Source organism: Amblyomma mixtum, chromosome 5, assembly GCF_055824585.1.
Source record: "Amblyomma mixtum isolate Tamu chromosome 5, ASM5582458v1, whole genome shotgun sequence".
Lineage (NCBI taxonomy): Eukaryota > Metazoa > Arthropoda > Arachnida > Ixodida > Ixodidae > Amblyomma > Amblyomma mixtum.
The window spans coordinates 29,378,833-29,403,301 of NC_143016.1; the positions used below are offsets into that span (position 1 = coordinate 29,378,833).

Genomic DNA, 24,469 nt, shown 5'->3' on the forward strand with positions numbered 1-24,469 from the left:
TCGAAATTATAGACAAAGATATAATTCAAGAAGAACTTGAGACATTTTTTCTTGCATCATTTTTTTCTCGACAAACGTTTTGATTGGTCAACGAAACACGGCACATAATACATTAGCACATGCAGAGAGGAAGTAAAGTCGTTGAGAAATTCATTTTAATAACTGACAGCCTTTGTTTGCATTCAACACTCAGAAAATACTAAAAGATTAAAGGAAATTTTCTCTGCGTAACTTCCGACAAGCAAACCCAAAAAGTCAATAAATACCTTCATTCAAATAACTGCACTCTCGAGTACCACAGAACATGCTGATGGGCACTGGGAAGCTAACATTTTTTTTCATTGTGATCTGCTTATAAGCCCGAAAATCAGTGCTCATAACATCTTATTTGTGGTTGGTGTTCATGTTTTAAGATGCCGCATATAAATAACAAATAGCTAGTAGGAGTTCGTGCGAGTAAAAGTCTTGCTCGTTTAGAGCACGTAAAATATTTTTCCACCTACAGCGCAGGGAACAGGGGCAGAAGCACCACGTCCCAATGCCCGTGAGCGCTTTCTTGCTGGCATGGGTGTGTGTGTACCGTGGAACCACACGTCGTTGAAGCTGCTGTAAAGGCGCTGCCGCGCGTATTCCGTATTGCGCATCCCGTATTCCGCGCGTATTCCGCGCGTATTCCACTGAATAAAGGGATAGCCATCCCGATCTAGACGGCATTAAAATTTGTGCTCTGCGCTTGGTCACAATGTTCCGGCAGTCGGCGGCAATCTTTGCAGGCTGGTCATGACTAGCACTGGTGGCGGTCTCCGAGGGGACTTCCTGGGACGTAGCTGTATTCATACGTGTCCTGGATGAAAGAACAGGACAATGAAATTTTAATGGCAATTGCACAACTGGTAACGAGGTAAATGAGCGTTAGGCAGCGCATGCGATGCATGTACCGTAAGACGCAGCCCGCACGGAGACCCTTCCGCCGGCCACGATCGGCATTAAGGACGCCTTTTAGCGATGGCGACGACAAAGCACGCTTTGCCCGGAAACCTCCGTCTTAACAGCTATACCGCAGTGAAAAAGACAGCAGGGTACACACTGTTAGGGTTGGCTGCATTTTCCTTTGCTTGCCGGGGGTTTCAGCACCCCAGCGCGTACCCCCAGCAGATACCTCCAGCGGATACCTCCAGCGGATACCCGCTAGAAAGTACCCCAAAAACCCCAAAATTTACACTAAAAGTACCCCAGAACCACAGTTCAGTATTCTAGTACTATTACAGAGCGCATTTAAAGACGATGTATACGCTTTGAAGGTCATCAGAACAACACGAGAGACTGCAACGACATTTGCACGACTTGTGAATGGTGTTTTAATGCGAAAGCATTATATGTCCCATTCGCCCACAAGCCGCTGTCCACCGTCTTTTGGACGAAATTCCTCAATGACGCATTCATGCTCTCGCATGATGTCAGCAGTAGACCATAAGACAGTGGCTTCTACAGCAAGGAAGAAAATAAAGTTTATTTCGAAGCTACGGGGAACTGAACAAAAGACCTTTAGATTGCTAGGTGAGCGCGCAACCGATAAGCCACAAAGCCGCGTTGCTTCATGGGAAATAAAGGTGAACCTATGCATGCATTTCCTTCCGACTGTATGCTAATGAGTAGGTGTGTGATTATAAAAGATGGCATCTTAAATGAACCTCGCAAGAGAGCTCACGATGAGAATTTTTTTCGCATTCAAAGCACGTAAGCAGTCTTAGGTGCCCTCCGTAATCTTTTTTTTTCTTCACCGCTGTTCATATTACCCCGTGGCTTTGCTTCTATTTAGCAACCGTCTACTGTGAAAACAAGAAAGAAGTTCTCCGTTTTCTTTCCCTTTCTATTCTTACTTTTATTCTTGCCGCCTTCACAACGTTGTGCAACGCAGATGGTGTCCATTTTACTTTTACTCTTTCAGGCCAATAAAAAACTGCGCCCGTACTTTTCAATTTAAGTTGCTTCGCGAACTGCATCTCGTTTCAGCGCGTTAAGAGTTTCATTTTTTTAATCTTAGACAGTAATTACGTGCGACGCTACCGCGTAAAGGTTTCAAATTATTTTCATAAATAACATATCACGGATTGCAAGTAAAACACAACGTTTGTGTGGAATTCGCAATGGCACACTTCCGACCCAACTATATATTTTATTGTTGTTGCGAGCGGCCGTAAATGCATATCAAAAAGCTTTATGTCAGTGAAGGCCTGTTGCTCACCATTCCACCCATGCGAACGGGGAGGTGCTTGGCGTCGATGTACCGCTGAATGTCGTTCTTGTTCACAGGCTTCAGTCTGTCGGCGCCGGTAGGAATTACACTCGCGATCATTTTCAATATAGCTGCAGAAATGAAATGAGAGTCATTGGTAAGTTGCCAAATATCTGGGTACGTTGTGCAACGTATCGTGCTTTAGAGAACATATTTCTTTCTCAGCACATGCTTCGATCAACGACTGATTCCAGGCCAGTCGACCCACTGCGAGCGACGCGGTGGCCGAGTTCAAAGTTATATGGCTTGGCCACGCTTGATTATACTTGGTGGGAATGTAAGTAGCTCTCTAAATTAACCATACCTTCCAAAATTACAAGTATACTTGCTCATAAGAGAAGTTTATTAGAACTCTCGATCAAAAAGGGACATCCGTCCCTCTACAAAAACAAAGATACATAGCGGCAATTGCACTTTACGCGACCTGACTCCCACCTCCACAAAACAAGGAAGCCCAACTAAGCATGCAACCACAAGTGCACCTTTTCCAGCGCACGGAAGAAAAAAAAAAAGTAATAGTTGAGACGGTTTACTGCGCCGATTTAACACTCAAATATAGCTTAAAGCAGCCTCAAGGGCTCCTGTGAAGATCAGCATTGGCTTTTTGTCGTTAAGATGAGGTTCGAAAATTTTACCATCATGCGTGATAACAGAGCTTCGGTATTATCAAAAAGATGGCATGACAAAAAAAGCAGTGTTTAAAACTTTGTATTTACGTGGAAAGTGAGTGAGACTACTCGGTTAATAAAGGGAATAGCGGAGGCAGCTAATTTTGGATGGTAGTATACGGAAACTGTTTAAGCTTCGGTTATTCCGTTTTATCCGTTTTCATTACGAAATACCTCTCGCCACTAAAAGAGCCAACGGCTGCATGTGGCCAGAACTCCGTTTTTCCCCATCGTTCACTGAATGAGTAAACAAATGTCGACGTGACCGAAAACACTAAAAGAACAACATAAATCACCCGCCGCGGTGGCTCAGTAGTTAAGGCGCTCGTCTACTGAACCGGAGTACTCCGATTCGAACCCGACCGCGGCGGCCGCGTTTCGACGGAGGCGGAACGCAAAAGGCACCCGTGTGCTGTCCCCAGGTGGTCGAAAGTATTCCGGAGACCACCACTACGGCACCTGTTTCTCTCTTCTTTCACTCCTACCTTCCTCCCTTCCTTTACAGCGCGGTTCGGGTGTCCACAGAAATATGTGCGACAGATACTGCGCCGTTTCCTTCCCTCAAAAACCAAAACATAGATCCATGGCATTTTATAATAGCCGCGTAAAACTCGCTTTGTAGTCAGATCGTAAAATCCAGTCAGATAGTTAATATATCCATAATGATACCGTGTTAAAGGCAAAACCTCTGAGCAAAACACTCGCATGAGAGTAATGTTGAAAAAAAAAAAAACACTCACCGTTAAATATCCATGGCATGTTGTATATAAGCGCGTTTCCTGAGAAAAAAAAACAATCAAAACACATTAGGCTTTTACTGGCGCAGTGTGCACATCAGATATTATGCTTAATTAAACTTGCGACATACTCGTGTTTCTTTGTAGCTCTCGTTTAGGTACAACGCCCTGAAGAAGTTGCCCCATGCAGCCTCTTGAGCACTATTGAATTACACTTCTCGGTATGCATCCGCTATGCTTTCAACTTTATTTAGTTGCCGTAAATTTTGGAGGATTATACAGAGATATACACAAAACCATCATTTGGCGTAACGTCAGGTTGGTTTATGGGGTTTAACGTCCCAAAGCGACTAAGGCTATGAGAGACGCCAAGAGACGCGTAACGTCAATTCAGCCTTCAGAATTCTTTGTTTACAATGAAAGCATATTCCGGCATTGCGGGGATATCAGCGCTGCGTTACAGAAAATACGTCAATGCTGAGAAAATAACTGCTCCATACTGCGGCGACTTTAGTGCGTTCTGGTTTTTTCCGCACAATTGCGCACTTGAAGGCAAAATAATGACAAATAAGGCCTTAGCCGACGCCTATTTTGCTTTGTTTTCTTCCTCTTAGTTCGGCATACTTAATTCTCTTCTTGCCCTTAGGTGATGCTGCTCACCGTAAATGTTTTTATTTGTCCAGAAGAAAGAAGGAACAAAAACACTATTGTGCGGCCATGTGCGTCAATGCATCTTGTGAAGTTTTAAGTAATATTTTTAATTTTTTGAGGGGAGGGGCATTGGCGATGTAGCACGAGAGGAAAAAAAAAATGCTGAGACGTAAAGCAATGCTGGCACAATAGAACGATAAATTTCGGTAGAAAATAGAAGAGCACGGATTTCGGACACGTCGAAACCATCTGACAACCATTGTCGCGCGCGCTGGATTGCCAACTGGAAGGTGCAACATAGTATGGGCTGCCCATGAACCACAACGGAGTCAGACACGTGCGAAAGAAAGTTAGACTCAGCTACTTGCTTCAAATTAAAAAAGTAACAGAACACAATGAGAATTCCACACAGGACTTGGCGCTAGCGGTCTAAACCCACGTCGCGGGAAGTCCTTTTGTGGGACATAGCAACACGCTGACTGTGCGCTGCTATCTTGAAAACAGTCAGTTCCTCACTGCTTTCAAACTCTTTTTGAGGTTTCACGGGATCATCGATTTTATCCTGATGCTTGGTGTGTTAGAAAACACCCATCCGTCGGCCCTTTTAGCGTGTCAAAAGCATGTGCCGTTCTCTCCAGCGTCTTTCTCGTTTGAGCGATTCCGTCCCAGTTCCCTAAACAACTTCCCTGTGCTGCCTTTACATACCCCTCATTTTCGTTCGCTATGTTCGTTCTTCCTCAAAGCACACCCAAGCTGTTTCCAACTCGATCCACAACAGTGACGAAATGGTTCCGACAGCTTCAACGACTGTCTCTACTCCTGTATTCCCCCTACGTTGGTTTGAGTGCAAGCTCCAACGCAGTGCATACTTCCCGGCAGTGAATCCACTTTGCGGATGGAAGTTGGTCGCAGTAACTTTACTGATTAGCAGACAGCAGTAGTTGAACTGCCGTTATGAAATTATAGGAATTTATTTACTTTCCATGGTGATTTGTAATCTAACGAATAACTCTCCCGCTCTAACAAGCTAGTAATGTGTTGAATTAGTTTGAGGTGGTAATTTGGCAGCAAATTGATTATTTTCGAAATTACTTTTTCCTTGTACAACGGATCACTGCTCTTCGTGTTCACATGGCTTTGTTCTCTGATTGGGAGTCTGACAGGGATGCCCGATAGGGAGTCTCGAAATCGGGAGCAACGCAGGGCAGGCCTGCTCCAGTTAAGAGATTGGCAAGTGCAAAAGAATTCAGTAAGGCCGGGTGTCCGAAACCACCGGTGTCCTGTGTTGTCGGGTCACCGTCTACGCATGTACGAGAGATAGGGACGAGTGCACGTGGTGTGAGCATCCCCCAAGCCGCAAGATCGGAGGCTATGCTTGTGGCGCCTAAGGGGGAGATGGCACACATCAGAGTTCTAAACCAGCCAGAAGCGCGCGTAGAGGCGCTCTCGTGGTTGCGTCGGCCAAGGGCACTGCGGCTCCCTGTTACTCTCGTCTCCACGATGAGCGGGTGGACCAGGTGGTAATACACATGGCGGGAACATTCCCGAGTACCGGCTGCCAAAGTCGAATCTTGCAATCAATAAATAACCTGCTTCGCAGGCTTCAAACTGTGGACACAGCTTTGGGCGCGCAGCGATACTGATGAGTGCTTAGCCATGCTCCAGTTTTGATTGATTTCTTCGCTATGGCTTGTCTACTGTACTAGTATTATCTTTGTAATGATCCTTGCTTTACGGAAGAAGAAGTATGAGTAATAGATGGGTCGAGTGGTATAGAGAGAGAACCGAGTCTTTTTTTTTTACTCTGTTTGCTTTGGTTCACTTTTTGCATGAGAAATAGAAAGTAATTTAAAAGTACTTGCGTTATTTTTTGAAAGTAACTGTAATGCATTTTGTCCTTACTTCTTATTAGCAGTAATTGGCAATCCAGCTTAATTACTTTTCGAAAGTAAAATTGCTGTACGCGGATAGCACTCATAAACAACAAATATCATAAAACAGCTTCAATGTTGCCCCGTGCATGTGTGCGGTTACATGGTTTTAATGCGGAAATGCATTATACGGCTTACATGGCAGATTTTTAGGCCAAAGGTTGTGCCTTCGCAGTTCAGGGCAACTGGACATTAAGGAACTGCAATGATGAGTTTTTAGCGTGGCCGTGATGAGGAAAAATGGGTTATTCTCTTATAAAAATGGTCTATAGACTTTTTATAGAATTTATAACCATCCTTTAGACTTTTCTTTTGTCTACACAGTCTATAGACCATCTACAGACTAAAGTCTATAATTGTTTTAATTGCCTTTTGTCTATAGACCGTCCACAGACTATCTATAGAATAAAGCCTATAAGTTCTTTAATTTCCTTTTGCCTCCAGACGGCTTATAGACTATTTTTAGACTATCTTTAGACTAGACTATTTATAGATAGTCTACTTTCTATTGACTAGTCTATAACAATCCCAATTTTATCTTACAATCTATACACTACGTTTCGACTAAGTAAAGAAAAATGTAAATTTCTTTTTGCAACGGCATCGGGTGAGCGCAACTATGACTAGAGTCCTTCGCCTCCTTCAATATTTCGGGAATTTCAAAAATATTGAGAGAGGACAATTGCAACGCCCTCTTGTATACTGTTTTTAGAAGCCTTGAGAAGATCCTTTTTGTTAAACCGGGACGAATATTGTGAATACCATTAAATAACTTTTAATGCTAACAGGTGAAGCGAGGAAAGGCAGCCATTCCTGAAGTAAGGGTGCCCGCAAACTGCACTACATCAAATGAACACACTCTCCATTAATGAATCGCTCGAAGTAATACCATTCCGTCTTTCGATTGTTACTGTCCAACGCGCTTAATTCAGAAGAATTTCATCAGCGATTCTACATTTCTCTTTAGAACGTCCTGTAAATAAAAGGGGAAAGACGGGTCGGGAATTGAGGGATGTGCCCCCTCTTAGAAACATCGTTAGAAGAGCCTCAAAGAGCATGGTCCTCTGCGTGATTAACATCTGCCATTTATAAGTTTGCAGTTTACATTCACGTGAAAAAGTGCTGTGACGCGACAATCACAAACCCAGTATTTTTTCGTTGTTTCCTATACATCTTTTCTTCTGAGGCTATGACACGTTGATGTCGTCCGTATCAGTTTTCTAAACACACGCAAAAAAAGATGTTATGCTACGCAACTTTTTTAATTATTATTTGAGAAGTGGGCCACATACAATTTCATGGGAGATGCGGCGCGTGTGGACAAAGCAGTAAGGTATTGTTCTTGCTTTCGCGAAAGCAATACGGTTTTTAAAGTGCGAGTGGAGAATTTAAGCTTTAAACCAATTTCCCTATGTGGTCTTGGATACCAGATCAAGCTACACATGCAAGAGTGCAAGAGGCAAAGATACGACTGCGAAATGGGTTTCTATTTCACGTTTCACCCATTTTACCGCGAGACAGCGGAAAATCATTCGGGCTGCAAACAACTGTGTGCGCGGATGTTGCGGAGTCGTCAGCGTGTTCCCGCGTGGATTACGTTTTCATTGAAATCCAATTTCATCGTCCACTTACGGCAAGTCTACACGATTATTTTTTATTAATCTGGTCTCATTAACCACTCTAAGCAGAGCTGTGTGTGCAGAACAGATTATGTGCGCAGCGACAAATTTCCTATCTTTTGTAAGCGGCGTTATAAGCAGCGGAAGCCATCGGGTTTTCGACTAACGCCGCTTGGTCTGTACCGCTATGTTGTTCCTAACGCGCGGGAAGGCAGTCGGTGCGAAACCACTGATAAGCTGCTCCTAGCGAACTGTCTAGTGGCTTTTTCGTGTCGCAAGGTAGATCATCCTCCTCATCATCAGCCTGACTGCGTCCAGTGCAGGGCAAGGTAGATGCGCGGCAAGAAATATCGCTGACCCGTGAATGACGGCCGAAATGAAACTATGCGTTAGCGCTGTGTGAGCTTGATTTACCTGGCATCTCCGGAAACGGACACTCACGTTCTGAGGTGGATTACATTTATTTATCTAATCTTTGTTATCGCCTGTCCGGACTATGGAGTGCTATTCATTGAGAGGTGTGCATTGCTTGTTACGTGTAGACGCTCGCTCGGTGCGCGTCGTCGACAGCGACGTTTCACCAACGATGCTTTGTAACGTTATAGACTGGAGCACGGAACGTTTGTCAAAGTTGTTGTCAAGCGGCACTGGAGGAATGCTTATAGTGTGATAGCTGAATAAAAGTCGTTGCCGGCGCGAATGGCCAGCGTGTACTGTCTAGCGTGATTTCAAGGTTATCGCGCGAGCGTCGACCGGCCTAGCGTTCCAGGCGCCTAGCGGCCGGTTTTGGAACGTTGAAGATCACGAGTTCACACTCTTCTCTCCCTCGTTCGCTGATCCATGCTACAACCATCACCCCCGCGACTTAACCATCACCCTTTCTCTGCATTCTGAGCTTTCAATTCTTCGCGATCAAGTGTGGACTTGGTTACCTCTTGCCTTCGCGGACGGTGACAAAATTGGTGGGAAACATCCGGTAAAGCTGATACTTGGTACTGCTTCATTTCAACGACTTTCTGAGTTGCAAGGAAATAAAATTGGCAGTGGTTTATCTCTGGTTAAACCTGAAGGATTGCGAAAGCAACGAGGAGAAAGAGAGGATGGAGAGCGCGCGGCAGCGGCGGCGGCCCCGGCACGCTAGCTATGCGCCGCTACTGCGCATGCGCGACTGGCGAGCGCGGCGGCGGCACCTCTGTCACCCGCACAGCGACGGCGGCGGCGCGCCAGCTGCTCGCCGTGTGACGGCACTGCTCCTCGCGCATGCGCAGTATGGCCTTTCCTCAGCTCCGCGAAATGGCTCGGCGACTTGCAACAATACCACAACAATACCAACCCATACTTTCGCAACAATACCATCACAACATCTCCTCGTCATACTTTGTCCACCGATGAAATTTTGCAAAAGATTTTTCAGGAGGACACAGGGGCGCAATAAAAGACACGAACAGAGAAGTAGACAGGGACGAGCGCTTACTGTCAACAGGCTTTATTCGACGTAGAACGTTAATATACCTTCGCTTTACCCAAGCGCCACTAAGCGAATCACAAGCACGTGAGTTCCAGAGAACACCAAAAGAATTCCGAAGGCAGGCGATTACAGAAATCTATCTAAGTGCAAAGAATGCACTAAGAAGACTAAAGTCGCCTGTTTTCCCCGCTTATCGGACTGCAAAGTATTGTTGAGAAGCCGCGATCAGATTGAACGGGAACTGGTGGAAGCCTATTACATTAGAAAAAAAGGAGATAACTGCATCAGTGATTCATCTGTGATACTTCGCCGATCTGAAATGGTTTTCTTAGAAAACGCTTGGGTAAAGCGAAGGTATATTAAAGGGCAACTGCAGCACTTTTTTTAGAATTTCGCGATATTCTAGGATTCAAATCTATATAGGCTGTAGGTAAAGCATGTCAAGTGTTTTTGCACTAGCATATGAAATATTGACGTAATCGACGATTGAATTTTGCGTTTCTCCTCAATGCATTAGAGGAGTGCAGAGAAACTCAGCGTGACGTCACGGAAGGTATGATTTCAAATTACCGCTGTCGTCAGCCACACCCTGCCCTGACGCGTAAGACGCTGCCAAAAAACTCTGGGAAGGGTTTGCCTTCGGTGGCGTTGGTTTTTTTTCTTCAGAGCAGGCGTTTGAGCTTTGGAAATGTTCCGATACCTTCGATGACGTCATCATGCGCTCCCCACTTGGCGTTGTGCGCTGCGGAGAAGCTTGAAGGGCGTCCGGATTTTAATCGGCGATTACTTCACTATTTCAACTGCCAGCCGAAAAATACTTCTCATGCTTTACCTGCAAGTTACACACATTCGACCCTCTTAAGCTAGTTGAATTCTAAAACCTATGCAGTTTTCCTTTAACGGTCTACGTCGAATAAAGCCTGTTGACAGTAAGCGCTCGCCCCTGTCTACTTCTCTGTCCGTGTCTTTTATTGCGCCCCTGTGTCCTCCTGAAAAGTTATGAACCAACACGCCCAAATACAAGTACTGTTGCAAAAGATTGTTGCATAAGGGTATAACTGCTTTTACACACGCTAGGTACAGCTTCGTAGCATCCGATTCCAGATAATACCGAAGAAAACGTCGTGCGTAATACCATCACTGTCTGTTCGATGATACAAAACAAAAACAAAAATATACTTTCTCAGAAGGGAAGGGCGGCTACATAAGGAACAAGAAAGAGGGAAGCTGGCTTGATACCTCACTCGCCACGGCAGAGGATTCCGGGTCATGGCGCTGTTTCTGTTGACGGTCGACGGTCGCGCGATAAAACATCAAATCACGCTGACTGTACAAACACCGCGAAGAACCTACGAGCTGGATCCCGTCTCCCCTTTCGTTGCACATATATGGATTCGTCCGACCCTGTTATCTGAGCCGTTGGGTGCCGCCGCTGGCCCGCGGGCAGTTAATTTTGAAAGCTGAGTTATAGGCCGCCTGCCTCGACAAGAGATGGTTTGCATTTCGTTCCGCGAGGCTTGTTCATGAACCCTGCTCACGCGTGCACAAATTTTTGCTATAGAATTTGTGCTGATCTCAGACTTCTACATTACGAAAGCGCTAATATAAATTGTCGCTTATTTGCGCCACGAATGCAATTCAGCTAGCGCTGTGCTATTATGGTTGCGCCTGTTGATGACGACATTGTTTCATTGAAATAATTCCTACTTTGAGCGCGTTCGTTGCGTTCGTTGATTTTTCTATCAGCGTTACGTTAGCGAAGCTGCATGCAAAAATCACCTCTTCAGTGCTGTGTTCGGGTTGCACTTAAAAAAGAAACAATGAATTTGAGACGGCATTTCATCGCTACAGTAATGGGTGTGTTGTCTCAAGCTCACGTCTGCTTTTCAAAAGCTGCTGCCATCAGGTGCTGTTTGAGTCTTACTGGGTAATAAGCGCTGTATGGAAGCGCTGCATGCAACCCGTTTGTTTCTAAGAGCGCGCACTGATGTATGAGTATGCTGTTTCGTCTTTGTGCTTCAAGTTGTGGGCGGAAAACTGGGGTGAACTAGCTGTCAGTGTGCCTGGTAGCTGTTGCATGGCTTGTGCCCGTTTGAGTATTCGCGTACATAGAGGCTTCACACGGGGTATTTTGAAGCGCTTGTTCAATAGCGGGTATAAGAATAAATCCTGCAATATTTTCCTGCTGGGATCCCTTTGTAAGGAGCGCTGAATGTACATTTTACGGGGTGGCATTCTCAACAGCTCGTAGCGAGTAAATGCTGATATGTGTCACAATTCTTCGAAATCTTCTGTTCCAATTATTGTAAGAGAAATTCCGTACAGAGATCAGTATTGGCTTTATCAAGATTGCCGTACAGAGATCAGTATCAGTATTAGATTTATTGTAGAGGTAGAGTGCTACAGGGATTATGGGTATTAGTTACAATGTTTTATGAAAGCCGCTTAGAATTTGTCATGCCTACGTACTGAAATGGTGAAGCCGGCGCGATACTCAGTGGTTATCGTGTTCGTCTGGTGACCTGAAAGATGCAGGTTCGATCCCGGCCTAGGCGGTCGCATTTTGATAGATGCAAAATGCTAGAGGCCTGTGTACTCTGCATAGGCGGCCGAAATTATTCCGCAGCCTTTCGCTACAGCCTCTCTCATAGCCTAAGCCACCTTTGTTCTTTTAACCCCATAAAACCAAGCCAAAATATCAAGATTACCTTTCTGGAATGGCATAGCCAGGATAATTGCGTTTTAAAGAGCATGTATAGAGATGGAGTGCGATTTTTTTTCAGTTCCTCTTATATTAATTTTTCCGTTGCGCTGTACAGGTCACAAGCTCGGATGATTGACTGCAGACAAGAGGTCGCAAGAATGCTTCTGGGGGAATTAGTCGGACCGTTACTGTCAACATTTGTTTTAACGTTATATTATCTTATGGTGCATGTATTGCATATTCCCAGCCTGGATAGCTTGGAAGTAAGCTAAATTTGAAAGTATATTGATCATCATGTCATTTGTGAAGACCGTGTGGGGACCTTTTTCAACGGTTGTAGACTGTCTATAGGCAGTCTATTGACAAATATCTATAGCATTGCCAGGCCTTGTACCTATAGAATGTCTATAGAGAGTCTATAGACCTATGTCTACTGGACCAGTAGACTTGTCTACAGCCTGTCCATGGACAGAAATGTACAGGAAGTATATGGCCATAAGTCTATAGACCTGTGTCTATTAGACTTTCTGTGCCCATTGGTCTGTAGGCGGTCCACAGCCAGAAATCTGTAGGAAGTATATGGCCATAAGCCTATAGATCGTCTATAGACCTGTGTCTATTAGACTTTCAGTAGACATTGCTCTATAGACTACCTATAGACAAAAGTATAATAAATGTGTATGGCCATAAATATATAGATTGTCTAAAAATAGTGCGTAGGATTTGTGAATAGAGTCTATAGACTTCATAGACTAAAGTCTATAGACAGTTCATGGACTGTCTAAAGAAATTATCCTAAGGGTTCACGTTCGCCAGATGAGCTTGTAAGAACAAGTAGATGAACAGTAGGTAGACGTGATAAATGAACAGGAGGAAGATAACCTCGATACCGGGGCTTCTAAGAGACTATACAAGGAAGAAGAACCAAGAAAAGAAGCAGTAATCTCTTGCCAGTCGCATGCGCTATTGTTGGGAATGCGTTCCTGCAGCAGCTGCACATTGTTTTTTTGTTTGTGTATGCATTTTTTTTTGAGAAACATGTGGATAAAGAATTTTCATCTGTGTGCTTCTTGTTAGAGACAATAGCAATGCTGCCCCGTCTCAAAATCCAGCGTCCTAACACAAGTCAATTTTTCTTTATTGTGCTCATATGGGAGGAAGAACAACGACGTCTGCACCTACGTGTTACATATGTTTGAGAAAGCCGCAATGACTGCTGCCTCTGACATAAATGAAGGCTTAGGTTGCCTCATTACACAAAACTTTTTCTTGTTTATATGGATAGAAGCTTCAGAGTTAATTCACGTAGCTTCAAATGCGCATACGGTGTGCTAGAAACAGAAGAGATCGCCCGTGTTCTTTGGCAAAGAAAGGGCATGCCCACTGGATAGAAAGCTGAGCTTGAATCAGACTTACCAAGTCCTATGGGGTACTTCGCGACGAATGCATCCACTAGGAACTTGAGGAGTTCTAAGTCCTACATAGAAGAGCAAAACATAACACATGGTAAAGCATTTGGATTGAAAGCGACCGGCATCCAAGCGCCGCTGCTCGTCTGACGAGGCGTAGGCGCCATGGTTCATTTCTACTTTGTGACGTTCGAAATATGGCTCACAGCAAGCGTCGTTATCGAGCTAGCGTATTCCATCAGCCCGAGCGCCTTGTATCCCCATTTGCATGAGACCTGCATTTCCACTCGAGCTTGGTCGCTGAAGAACATATTCGCAACCGCGAACCATATTAAGGCATCACGTTTGTAATGTGTAACTACCCCTTCCCCCCTCCCATCTAATAAGGTTTGAAGGCTATTGGGGAACTACGCTTTCAATTCGTACCGTAATGTGTGTGCTCAAAAGCCAGAATCTGTTTGTAACACAGATAATTTTTGACGTACAGATTTTGGCTTCTGAGCGAGCATCGAAAGAAACTTGCCTGTCCTGTGGAATACGTCGCCTTGATAGGCGCGGAGTCTCTTTTCACGCCTGAGAGCGTGTGCGAGCCTGCGTGCGTGTTGAAACGCGAGAGTGACTTGTCGAATTTATCATGACCCTTTCAAGTCGGGACAGCACTGCGTACAGCATTGTCAGCACGACAGCCTTCACGATGCAAAATATCTATCCCTCAATGCTTTCACCTTGGTTTTGTTTACCGTAAGAGAGTAGTGGGCGCTCGAATTATGTGTTCATAATAACAACGTGTTCCCACTGTGATCGTGGACTATTTCTCTGTACCCCTAAAAACGTGTGTTCTCTTCAAAACGTCCACCAGCTTCAGATCAAAAGCATGGGCTTTCGATGACATTTATTTTATTTCTGAAGAAAATGAACTCTAAATTTTAGAATATACAACATCACGAAGTAAAGCTAACCTTTTTTTTAAGTTTTTAAAGTTTAACCTTTTTAAATTTTTTTTTATTTAGCCCGCCCATTTTCGTCACCCCCTGTTGTCAGTTCATCCCCTGCTATGGTCGTATCCAGAATCTCTGGTACCGATCGCAACACAGGCAAACAACTAGCCGCAAGTTGCTTTGGGTTAGCGGGAGTGACAAAGGATTTGAAGGATACGTACAATGTTAGCTACGCCAGCGTCGGTGCAGTCCAGCAAAAGAGTGATCTTCTTCACGCCACAGTCGTTGTGTAGCTTCTCCACAACGAATAGAAACACTCTGTGCACAGGATCTCGCTGAACCTGTCCCTTGACGTAATTTTTAATTTGAACGACCACTGAAAGCGACGCGAAAAAAAAAAGAAGCGAAATGTAACATTATTTTGTCATCAGATGCTATTCTCCTGAGAACTGCGCTTTTACTAAGTGACTAAACCTAGCGCAACAACAACAACAACAAAAAGGAACCAAGATGAATATTAGTAATACCTAATGATTAAAAAATTTATTTTTGTCTCAGTCTGGTGCCAACGTGCCGGCTAAGGGGCTTGAGTTTGTCAGGTCTCTTATGTAAATAGATGTTCAATACTTGCTATTAGTATATTTTATATTTCTATTAGCCGGCGTTCAAAGATTCAGGCGTATTCTCTTGAAACCTCGTCTTCTCACAACTGCGCAAGGATAGAAATTCTTCATACTTAGTGCTCTCCGAAATTATGATTCGTCGAAATTCCGTTCAATTAAAAAAAAATCACGCTAAAAGAAGGCAGTACAATGGCCAGCGTACGAAGGCTGCTGAAGCTAAAAGAAGTGCCGGCTGTGGCAGCCTTGACGACTTCGCCACTGAGAGCTAAAATTCAGTTACGAAACAAATTGTTTACCCGCAACAATCTTTGCTTGGTCTACATATTGCCTTCGTTGACCAATACTGTGTTATGTTTTTCTTGTCATTTGTGTACATAAGATAACTACCACTACGCGTTTTTTCTTTCTGTCCGTAAAGGGAGTTCAAGTCTGCGTCTCTGGGTGCTGTGCGAATATTTTCTTGAACCTTAGATGCTTATATACATACAACGTTTCCAACCGAGCGCAAGCTTTTGTCTCTGCGCGCGTGCTTGCGTGCTGTGTTAATCGGGAATATTTAAGACGAGCCCTTGGGAACACCGCCTGATCGCATAGGCCGAAAAGCTTCTCAGCAGCTCAGATACGTTGTGAATATCTGTTTTCTTCTCATGAGATATTATGGAAAACTCACGTCCTTAGTGCTTTTCCCCTGTGAATATATATATATACAGTCGAGCCCACTTATAACAGCCGCAGATATAACGAACGCTCGCTTAGTACGAACGAGGGCGGTGCTACCGTCAAAATATATATTGGGGCAATGGCACAGTGTCTCACATAGAACAAACTGTTGTGGCCTCAACACTCGGTTAGAGCGAACGCGAAGCTGTCGGGCCCCCGTAGTTGACCAAGCCGGCGGTGTTTGGCGCGGTTTCGCTCGACTGCGAACCCGCGGCAGGCGAATTTCGCGCACTTTGTGTTCCCCTGACACGACACGGCAGTGGCATGGACGGCAGTGACCGGCGGCTGCCTTTTGTCATCGGCAAGTCACGTAAGCGGCGATGCTTTGGAAGCTAGGTGCCCGTACGCTACAGGAACAATACAAAAGCCTGGATGAGTCGTGACTTATTTGCCGAGTGGCTTGTCGAGTTCGACCGCGACATGGCACGAAAAAACAGGAAGGTCCTGCTCGTGCTGGATAAGGCCGATTCACACGACGGACCGTTCGTCCGCGGCCCGCGCAGTACGTGTGCATACGTCAGCACTTTGAGAGGCGCGCTAGATGCATGGATGGATGGCGGCCGACAGCGCGCCCCTCAATGTGCTGACGCATGCACACGTAGTGCGCGGGCCGCGGGCGAACGGTCCGTCGTGTGAATCGGCCTATAACTGTGCGGCGCACCATGTGCAGCCTTCCTTGAGTGCGGTGACAGTGCTCTTCTTGCTTCCCAATGCAACCAGCAAAATTCAGCCGCTGGATATGGGCATCATTCATGCGTTCAAGGTGTGCTACCGACGGCGCGTCATCCAACGCTTGTTGATCGCGATTGATGCTGTCATGCCAGTTCGCATCAGCTTGCTTGCGCCGTGGAGATGTTGAAAGCAGCGTGGATGGAACTCACCGCGGAGTGCATAGCAAATTGCTTCCGCAAGGCGGGTTTTATGGGCCCAGGCACTGAGGACGCCATAGATGACCCACCGGAAGGCCGGTCGCACGAGGACTCGTGGCAACGCGTCGTTGACACGCAGCTGGCCGGACCTGTCGTTGCCTGGGACGATTTCGTTTCTTCTGATGACGACGCCGACATTGCGGAGCCATGCACTGACGAAGCTATTGTGCGTGAAGTGCGAGCCCTTCCTGTCTGCCCAGAGACCGACGAGGACGATGACGAGGATGTTGCTCTACCGCCGGTTGCTGTGAACGCTTGAACCGCGATCGGTTACATCGCGTCGCTTAAGGAACTCGTGTGCAGCAGAGGCCTTGGCGATGAACATATTACCGCGCTGGAAAAATTAGAAACGGCAGTGATGCGATCAGCTTTGAAGAAGCAGACATGCATCACTGACTTTTTTCAAAAATAAAGTTAACTTTCGTCTCGCTTGATCTTTTTGCCCGTATTATAGGTGGTCCACTTACTACGAACTTTGGATACAACGAACAAATGCCGTGTGACGATCAAGTTCGTTATAAGTGGGCTCAACTGTATATATATATATATATATATATATATATATATATATATATATATATATTTTGTCAACACCTGCCGGAAAGTGCGCGCTTACGATAATTATACCCGCCTTCACACGCCGTCGTAGCCACTTGGAAAGGCACGCACTAGAAACGGCGAGACGTGTTCAAAGGGGCGCTGAGATTGAGATCCAGACGGCTGCTGCGTCGACTCAGACTGCGGAGCCTCAAAATGAGCTTTTGAATAGCGTCTGCAAACATTCATCATGTCGCAGCCGCTGAAAGGCGCTTTTCTAAAGCCCCCGGCACAGAAACGACCAATGCAGCTTGCGGTGTCACGTGTTCTTAGCGGCTGAAATTACAAAATAGCACGATCGCTAACTCAGTTTTATTACGTGCGTCGTATGTTGTGAACACTGAACGGGTAAGATAGGTCGCAGATTATTTTTCAAACCTCCGCAGCTTTTATATCGCGCAAAAAAAGTTACACGTTAACAAGAGCGGCGCTTTTTGCTACCATGCAAAAAAAAAAAAAAAAGGGCGTTCAAGGTGCTGTTCACATCAGTGACTTCACACGTACGTGCTGTCGGGATTTTTTTCTTCACCTTCCTGAGTAGTGAAGTGCATACAAGAGCTCCATTTCAAGCCGCAGTCGCTATCAGACGCCGCCCGCCTCTTCTCAAGGCAGGTTCAAAAATGTATTTCTTCTCAAGCTGGTTCGTGAATTACTGTATCCCTTTCGGTGAGCACTGGTGGTAGCCAGCTAGACTCACTCACAGAATAGCGTATTTTCGCTTACATTGCTACAAAAGCGCAATTATGTGCGACCATGTTAACAACCAACTAGCCCAATTTGAAACTCTCTTAAATAACCTGCACGCTAGCACTCTGCGGCCGTTTAAAGCGTATGCCACATCAGCACGTTAAGTTTAACGTACGCAAACATAAGTTAAACGATAACGTCAGCCGCAGTCCTGCCATCTGATAGAAAAGCAGTTTACTCTCAACAAAACGGCGCTTCTCGTCTGGCAAAGGACTGGCCAAACCATCAAGCCAGATTAAATATAGCGCAAACTTACAACTGACTCTGCTTTTAGGTGGTTGCGACGAAGCGAAAGGTAGCTGAATGGTTTGCAGGAAGTGAACGTACCGGAAAAACGCAGCCTTAAAAGTGTGACCGTGGCCTCAAATAGGTCACCATGCTAACCACACGTCATTCTCGTTGCATACCTCTAAGCCGTTCGCGCGTTATTCACCTGCGCTTCATGAACATACGCAATAGCTTTTTCTGCACACCAAGCCAAGTGTTTACCACGTGCGCAATCCGAAGAACTGTCTTTGTTAGTCTACGGGATCGCCGTATGCATATCTGCGAATACGGTAAACAAAAATAGAACTGTTTAGTAATCCAGCGCAAAGCGTCGGTCTCTCTGGACTTGCCGTTGCCGAAGGAAATATGGGAACAGCCTGGAAAATCTAGTTTATCTATGCGTGGGCTACGAGGAGGATGGAAAAGAAGGTGTGACCTGCGCTTGTGAGCCTGATGCATGATAGACTGGTTCGTGGCGCGGCCAGAAGTTTAAGCACCTTAAGAAAGGGCGCACCGTACGCCAACGGAGCTTGCTGTACTCTGTTCTTAACCAAAAGCGTTATATAACAATCGGTAGAAACAGATGAGCTAACTTACGCTGTGGAATAAAGCAGGTGCATTCAAATACGTTATGAACATCGATATAACAGAAAATGAACCATGAGTAGAGCTGCAAACATTGGTAAACGGCAAGTGAACTTACAGACGGTGCATCCTGATTTGTCTTTTCCGTATGGGTAGATGATGCCTCGTTCGAACACTGCCCTTGGTAGCGTCTCTTCGCTAAGATCTGTGTTTGGGGGAAGTGTATGGGCACACATGCATGTTAAGGCGACGACAGCAATAAACGAAGTTCGTAGTTTTGACTATCGGCGCGGCGGTCGACATTTACAGCTTCATGCCGCCTATGCACAGCAACTCCCACTTTTTCTACTACCCTTAATTCTTGTTCACTGTAGTATCCGTGCACGCGCTGCTACTAATGTCTGTTGTCATTCTCATGAGGCTGCTCGTGCTAGATTTCGTCCATCATATCTGAGCTGAACACTTTCTCTGGGACTGCGTCACTGATTCCGATGCTTACCAACTGCTGTTGCTAAGATTATATAGCTTTTTTTTGCCTCTTACAAAAGTACCAGGGTACCTCACTCACCGAAAAAAAAAGCAAAAGAAAACAATTATTTCGGACATATCTGCATATAAAAGTGGAACTTTCTAAAAAACTGAAGAAATTTACAACGGGGATTGACGTCAGTCGTGTTAAGAACACTGGTTCGCTCATCGCCTCCACTGCCTCGTCTTCCTGACTGCAGAAGTCCAGGCATATTTGCCTTTACGCTAAGCACCAACCTTGGGCTAAGCAGACAGCGCTAGCAACTCTACTGCGTGCTGCCGCTGTGGGGCCCGTGGCTTGGTCTGAAATACGCCTGCTTCAGCATGGATAGGTGAAGAATGTTTTTACGGCGGGTGATCTTTTCTTGTGCTCTCATATATTGACCAGTGTTGGACATTGCTTTGAGGAGATTCTGCAGTGCCACATGGGGACTCTGCAAAAGCTTGGCTAAGGCCTTGTTGTCTCCGCTTACAAAGACTTTGCGTTTCGCGTTATCGCTAAAGATAAGCACATTTTCCCTCTGTCCTCATGACACTTTTCAAATTACTTCCGGGAAAGCGTTGGGCGTCACAGTGCAGTGCAGAAAAACATCGTTATCTGTTCTCGCTTCGGCGAGCGCGGCTTCGGCCGCTTATCTGTTTTTTGAGCAGCGTCTGCTCCGGCGGACGCAGTTGTTGCTGCGACGCGCGTCTTTCCTTTCCTCTCCCACCTTCCTCTTATCTTTTAACTCTCCTCTATCTGCACGTGGCAGCGGTGGTGGCTTGGCTCGAGCCAGTAGCAGGCCCGTGCAATTTCCTTTTCATCCTTCTCTCAGTCACAACAACAACAACAACAAGCAAAACAGTGACGTGATCTCGTTTGGAATAGAGACCCTGCTTTGTAAATGAATAATCAAACTGTATCGAAGAGAGCGGTGAAAAGAAGGAAGTCTAGCGAGAAGGTTGGAAGGAGGGAAAGGGTAGCGAGGCTGCTCGCCGAGAACTTCCGCAAATGTGGTGGTCTCACCTTTGAGACGCATGGCGCGTCTCCAGCGCAGCATGTCTAACATGTACTTGTGCGCACCGGATATGTTCACGCGCATCTGGCACAAGATCATGCGGCAGTAGTCGTCGTCTTCCGTCACACGCTGCAGATCTTCCGCATAGCACAGGTCTGTGTCCGTAGGTTTGGGGAGAGAGGTGGCAAAGAAAACAATGGGCTTATTGCTACGCTTCGTTGTGGCTTTCTGAACGTTTCAAAGAAAAAGCATATTAGCAGGCAATCTTCGCGAGCTCTACTAAAACCCCTGGTTCTTTGCCAGTGGCATTGGAGTAGGGCAGGTAAAGTGCTTTTTTTTTTCTTTCTGTGAGAATCGCCTTGAAAACATTGCTTCGAGGGACTATAACTGTCGCCTGAATAAAAACTAGCAGTCAAATAACAAGCCGAGGTGCTTGAAATTCCAGTCACGGTGACGGGCTGCCTACCGCAGAAAAAACAAGGACATTTACGACCGAATGACTAGAGAGAAGCCGTCGTCTGAAAGAGTGCTTTATCACGATTTCAGTAAATCTGTCTGGAGACGTACCTAATCTTTATAAAACAAGTAAACTTTGCCAAGTAAATGCTCATTAACTGCTCTTCAGCAGGTTTTGCGACGAAAGAAATATGTACGATTTAAACAGAAGTAACGCTCACAGTACATTCAGGGCATGTAGAACTTTTCTAGTTTCTTCTTGGCGTTTCGTTACCTGTGGGTTTTCTTCCAGATTTTCGAGTTTTATTAATTTGGATCGATAATATTTTGCTACAAACTGAGCTTATTTTCTACGGCAACAAAATATAAATGTAAACAAAAAGAGCCTAATGTGTCACAACCGATTATTACCTCAACGCTAGCAGCGCCAGAAACCTGATTGACATGGTAATCAATAAGAAATGCAGGAGTAGACGCGCCATGGCGAAACAAAAAAAAATGGCTGAGGCTTAACTTGGTTAAGCCTTGAGAATGCGAAGCATCATCGTGTCGCGTAATTTGGAGGCGCACAACCACAGCGACGGCGCGAGGTGGGCCCCCGTTTCTCCACTGTCGTGACGTCATCGTGTCGCGTGGTGTGACGTCATGTATCACGTGATTTGGAGGCGCACAACCACAGCGACGGCGCGAGGTGGACCCCCGTTTCTCTACTGTCGTGACGTCATCGTGTCACGTGGTGTGACGTCATGTATCACGTGATTTGGAGGCGCATAACCACGGTGAAGGGCTGAAGTGGTAGCTAAAGTAGTATGCTTCGCATAAAATCAGTTTAAGCAGACGTCGGACTGCACTACTCTGGCGAAGAGCATGCATACATTGCCATCAGTCGCTCCTAATTCTTCGTAAGGAAGTAACAGGTCTGCCGGCAAAAAAAGTTTTGTGAAATGTAAGCTACATTTACTTCAATCTTACATTTTCATCAGCAAGTACTGATATATTGGCGAAAACTCTTTGCTGGATTGAAGAGAAACGTTTCAAGTATGAATAAAAGGGGGAAAAAAATGGAGGGCATACTTGAGCTCAGCGTTAAGGGTATGCCGCGATAGCGTGAGCAGCTTAATGCTCATGTATTCGTCGTTGGTCATTCTGTACTTTACGGTCATAGATCACAGGGAGTGCTCATACCACTCCCGACGCTGTGGTGAAGCGGGTAAGCAATGCACCACTGCCCCGGCAGGTGGCTGCTTCAAGCGCAACCACCGGCGGGGCTTGTGTAACCCAGGTTGCTCTTCCCAAGCAACCTCTCGCGACTAATCATTAACTGCCACCTGCCACGGTGCGAAGTTTGTTCACAACCCGGTGGGCAGGTTGTGATGACGTCACAAGGTCACGTGAGTTAGGCGGCCCACCTGCCACCTAAGTTGCTTTTCTGGGGATTTTTCGTGGATTTTTCGCTCACGGTCAATGATGGCGACGCAGGCGGCAACGCCGGCGTTTCCGCGTCACGAGCTTCTTAACGCTATAGTGTTAAAAACGATTCCTAGCTCATAGTTTCCGCATGGCTTCGGTTATTAGGGAAACTATGCACGCATCTATGCGTCTCTCAGAGAAGCCCTTAAATTGCTCGTTGAAAAGTACACGCCCTCTGGCAATAAACCTGGTATTGTGTAGTGTCGCTTAATGGGTAGTCTACAAACGTACGCAGTGTGGGAGGAAAAATACGGGGAACAAATTTAACGGCGCGTGTCCGTGAGAAGAGATGCGTGCCGCGCAACACTAAGCTGGCAGAACTACCGCCACTCCTTGGCTGGCGCACTCTGAAACTAAGAACCACTCGAGTGACGTCAGCGGGTGACGCTGCAGTCCGGCGACGCGTCTACCGGTGTTGCTTGAGAAACCGGCTCCCTTCAGTTTACCTCGGCAATTTTCCTCGAGAACAAGGTCGGTGCGGGTTCGCGGGTGAAGAGAGAGACGTCAGACGCTTCGCGAGGGGAAAACGTCTGGCTTTTGAAATAAATGGCCGGGAATGACGCTAATTCATTTTCTGTGCCGGTTGTGCTTACTTCGATAACCACTTTGCCTTGTGTCGATTAGAGGTGAGCGTAACGAGGCATACGCAGACTGAGTTTGACTACAGATGCATCGAAAAACTCGTTAAAACACTTCATTCACCCTGTAGCATGTTTCATTTATTCGTTTGGGTGGGCCAACTGGAACACCGGGACACGGACGTAGAGAGACAAACAGAACACATCGCTCACTTTCAGCTTTATAAAGACAGACGAAAGCAAGTAGGATGTACCCATAATGTGCGGCGGTGATGGCAGGTTACAAGCCAGTGATGTGTTCTGTTTGTCTCCTTAAGTGCGTGTCCCAAATATTCAGGCTGGCTCACCCAAACAGATTCGTACAAACTATCCCTTAAACATGCAATGTTTTTTTTAATTGTTTGTCGTAGTGCTTGTGCCACCTGAAGATCAAACTCTGTGTTCCCAAAACTCTTCCTGCAGCTTGAGAGTGCTGCGTGACCGGTCAGTGCGCGAGTTTTGGGTAATAGACGATATGCGAAATTGCTCGGCGGTCTGGCAACACCGCGCCCACAACTTCCGGTTTCCATCTTGGCGCGGTCGAGCTCGTCGAGCTGGTGCATCGTTTGCTATGCGTACTTTCTTCTTGCGAGTGGAATTTCAACAGGCAAGCTTCAGCTGCTGCGTTGTTTTCACAGCTGATCTTCGACCAAATGTAGGTGCTTCCAATAAGCGCCAGCTTACTCCTACCGCATCCTCAGCTTCGCATGAAGTCTGGCGCTGATGATCGCAATAATCCGCACTGGAAAGTGGGTTGGAAAGTCGAACCGTGACCGTGTGCTGTTGTCGTTTTAATGCTCGCATTAAAGCACCAGTTCAAGCATCACGCATTATCATGGCTATTTTATTCCCAGGTGGACGCGAATTCATCTGGTAGGGTAGCGAGCGGTTATTTTGCGGTGAGTGCGCACGTGTGTTGACAAACTTCTGTGACAGTGCGAACTTTCGTTCGCGCCGACGCCAGGAGCTTCGTGTATTGCAGTATAATCACACAAGACCCTCGACCAGCTGCGTAAATCGATTCCTTTACTGTAATGTGCAATGCGCATCCGCGGTTTTCAACGTCACCGTTTCAGAGCCCGGCGTCGGTTGATTTTCGCCACAATTCGTTGAAACCGCGTCCTGCTTAAGACGCATGTCAGTCGACATTAACAAGAGGAAAGTAGGCATGCACATATAATTCAAAATATTGTAAGCAAAGACGCAGCTTTTTTTTTTCAGATAAGCACTGAGCCACCGCGGCGGCTTGATTAGAGAAAGATGTTACAGCTGTAGGTGCATGCACGGACTCGATACGCTGGTCAAGCTGTGTGTGCAGGGGCGAAATTAGCATGTTCGGTTGCTTCCGAAACTTAATTAGCTTACTCCCAAACTTGGACAAATGACTTTGTTGCGAAGCAAGCTGTTGGAGCTTGCCACAACGATAATAAAATCTGATGGCCTGAAGCGTTTTCAGAACACTGTTGTACGTACTTTCAGCTTAGACATGCGTCCCTCCTTCATAATAAAGT

The 24,469-nt window shown here is 46.0% G+C and overlaps 1 protein-coding gene across 1 annotated transcript in view; it reads right to left on the bottom strand.

The window, feature by feature from the left end:
• LOC149341627 (motile sperm domain-containing protein 2-like) overlaps positions 1–24,469 on the bottom strand; it is a 32,509-nt gene continuing 8,040 nt past the window's right edge. Inside the window, exons 2-8 of the mRNA XM_089543748.1 lie at positions 20,424–20,570; positions 19,008–19,094; positions 14,643–14,797; positions 13,491–13,551; positions 3,705–3,743; positions 2,246–2,367; positions 1–844 (exon numbers count right to left, since the gene is read on the bottom strand). Of these exons, the coding sequence (XP_089399874.1) occupies positions 785–844; positions 2,246–2,367; positions 3,705–3,743; positions 13,491–13,551; positions 14,643–14,797; positions 19,008–19,094; positions 20,424–20,570 (671 nt within the window). The 3' untranslated portion in view covers positions 1–784. The remainder of the gene's footprint in view (positions 845–2,245; positions 2,368–3,704; positions 3,744–13,490; positions 13,552–14,642; positions 14,798–19,007; positions 19,095–20,423; positions 20,571–24,469) is intronic.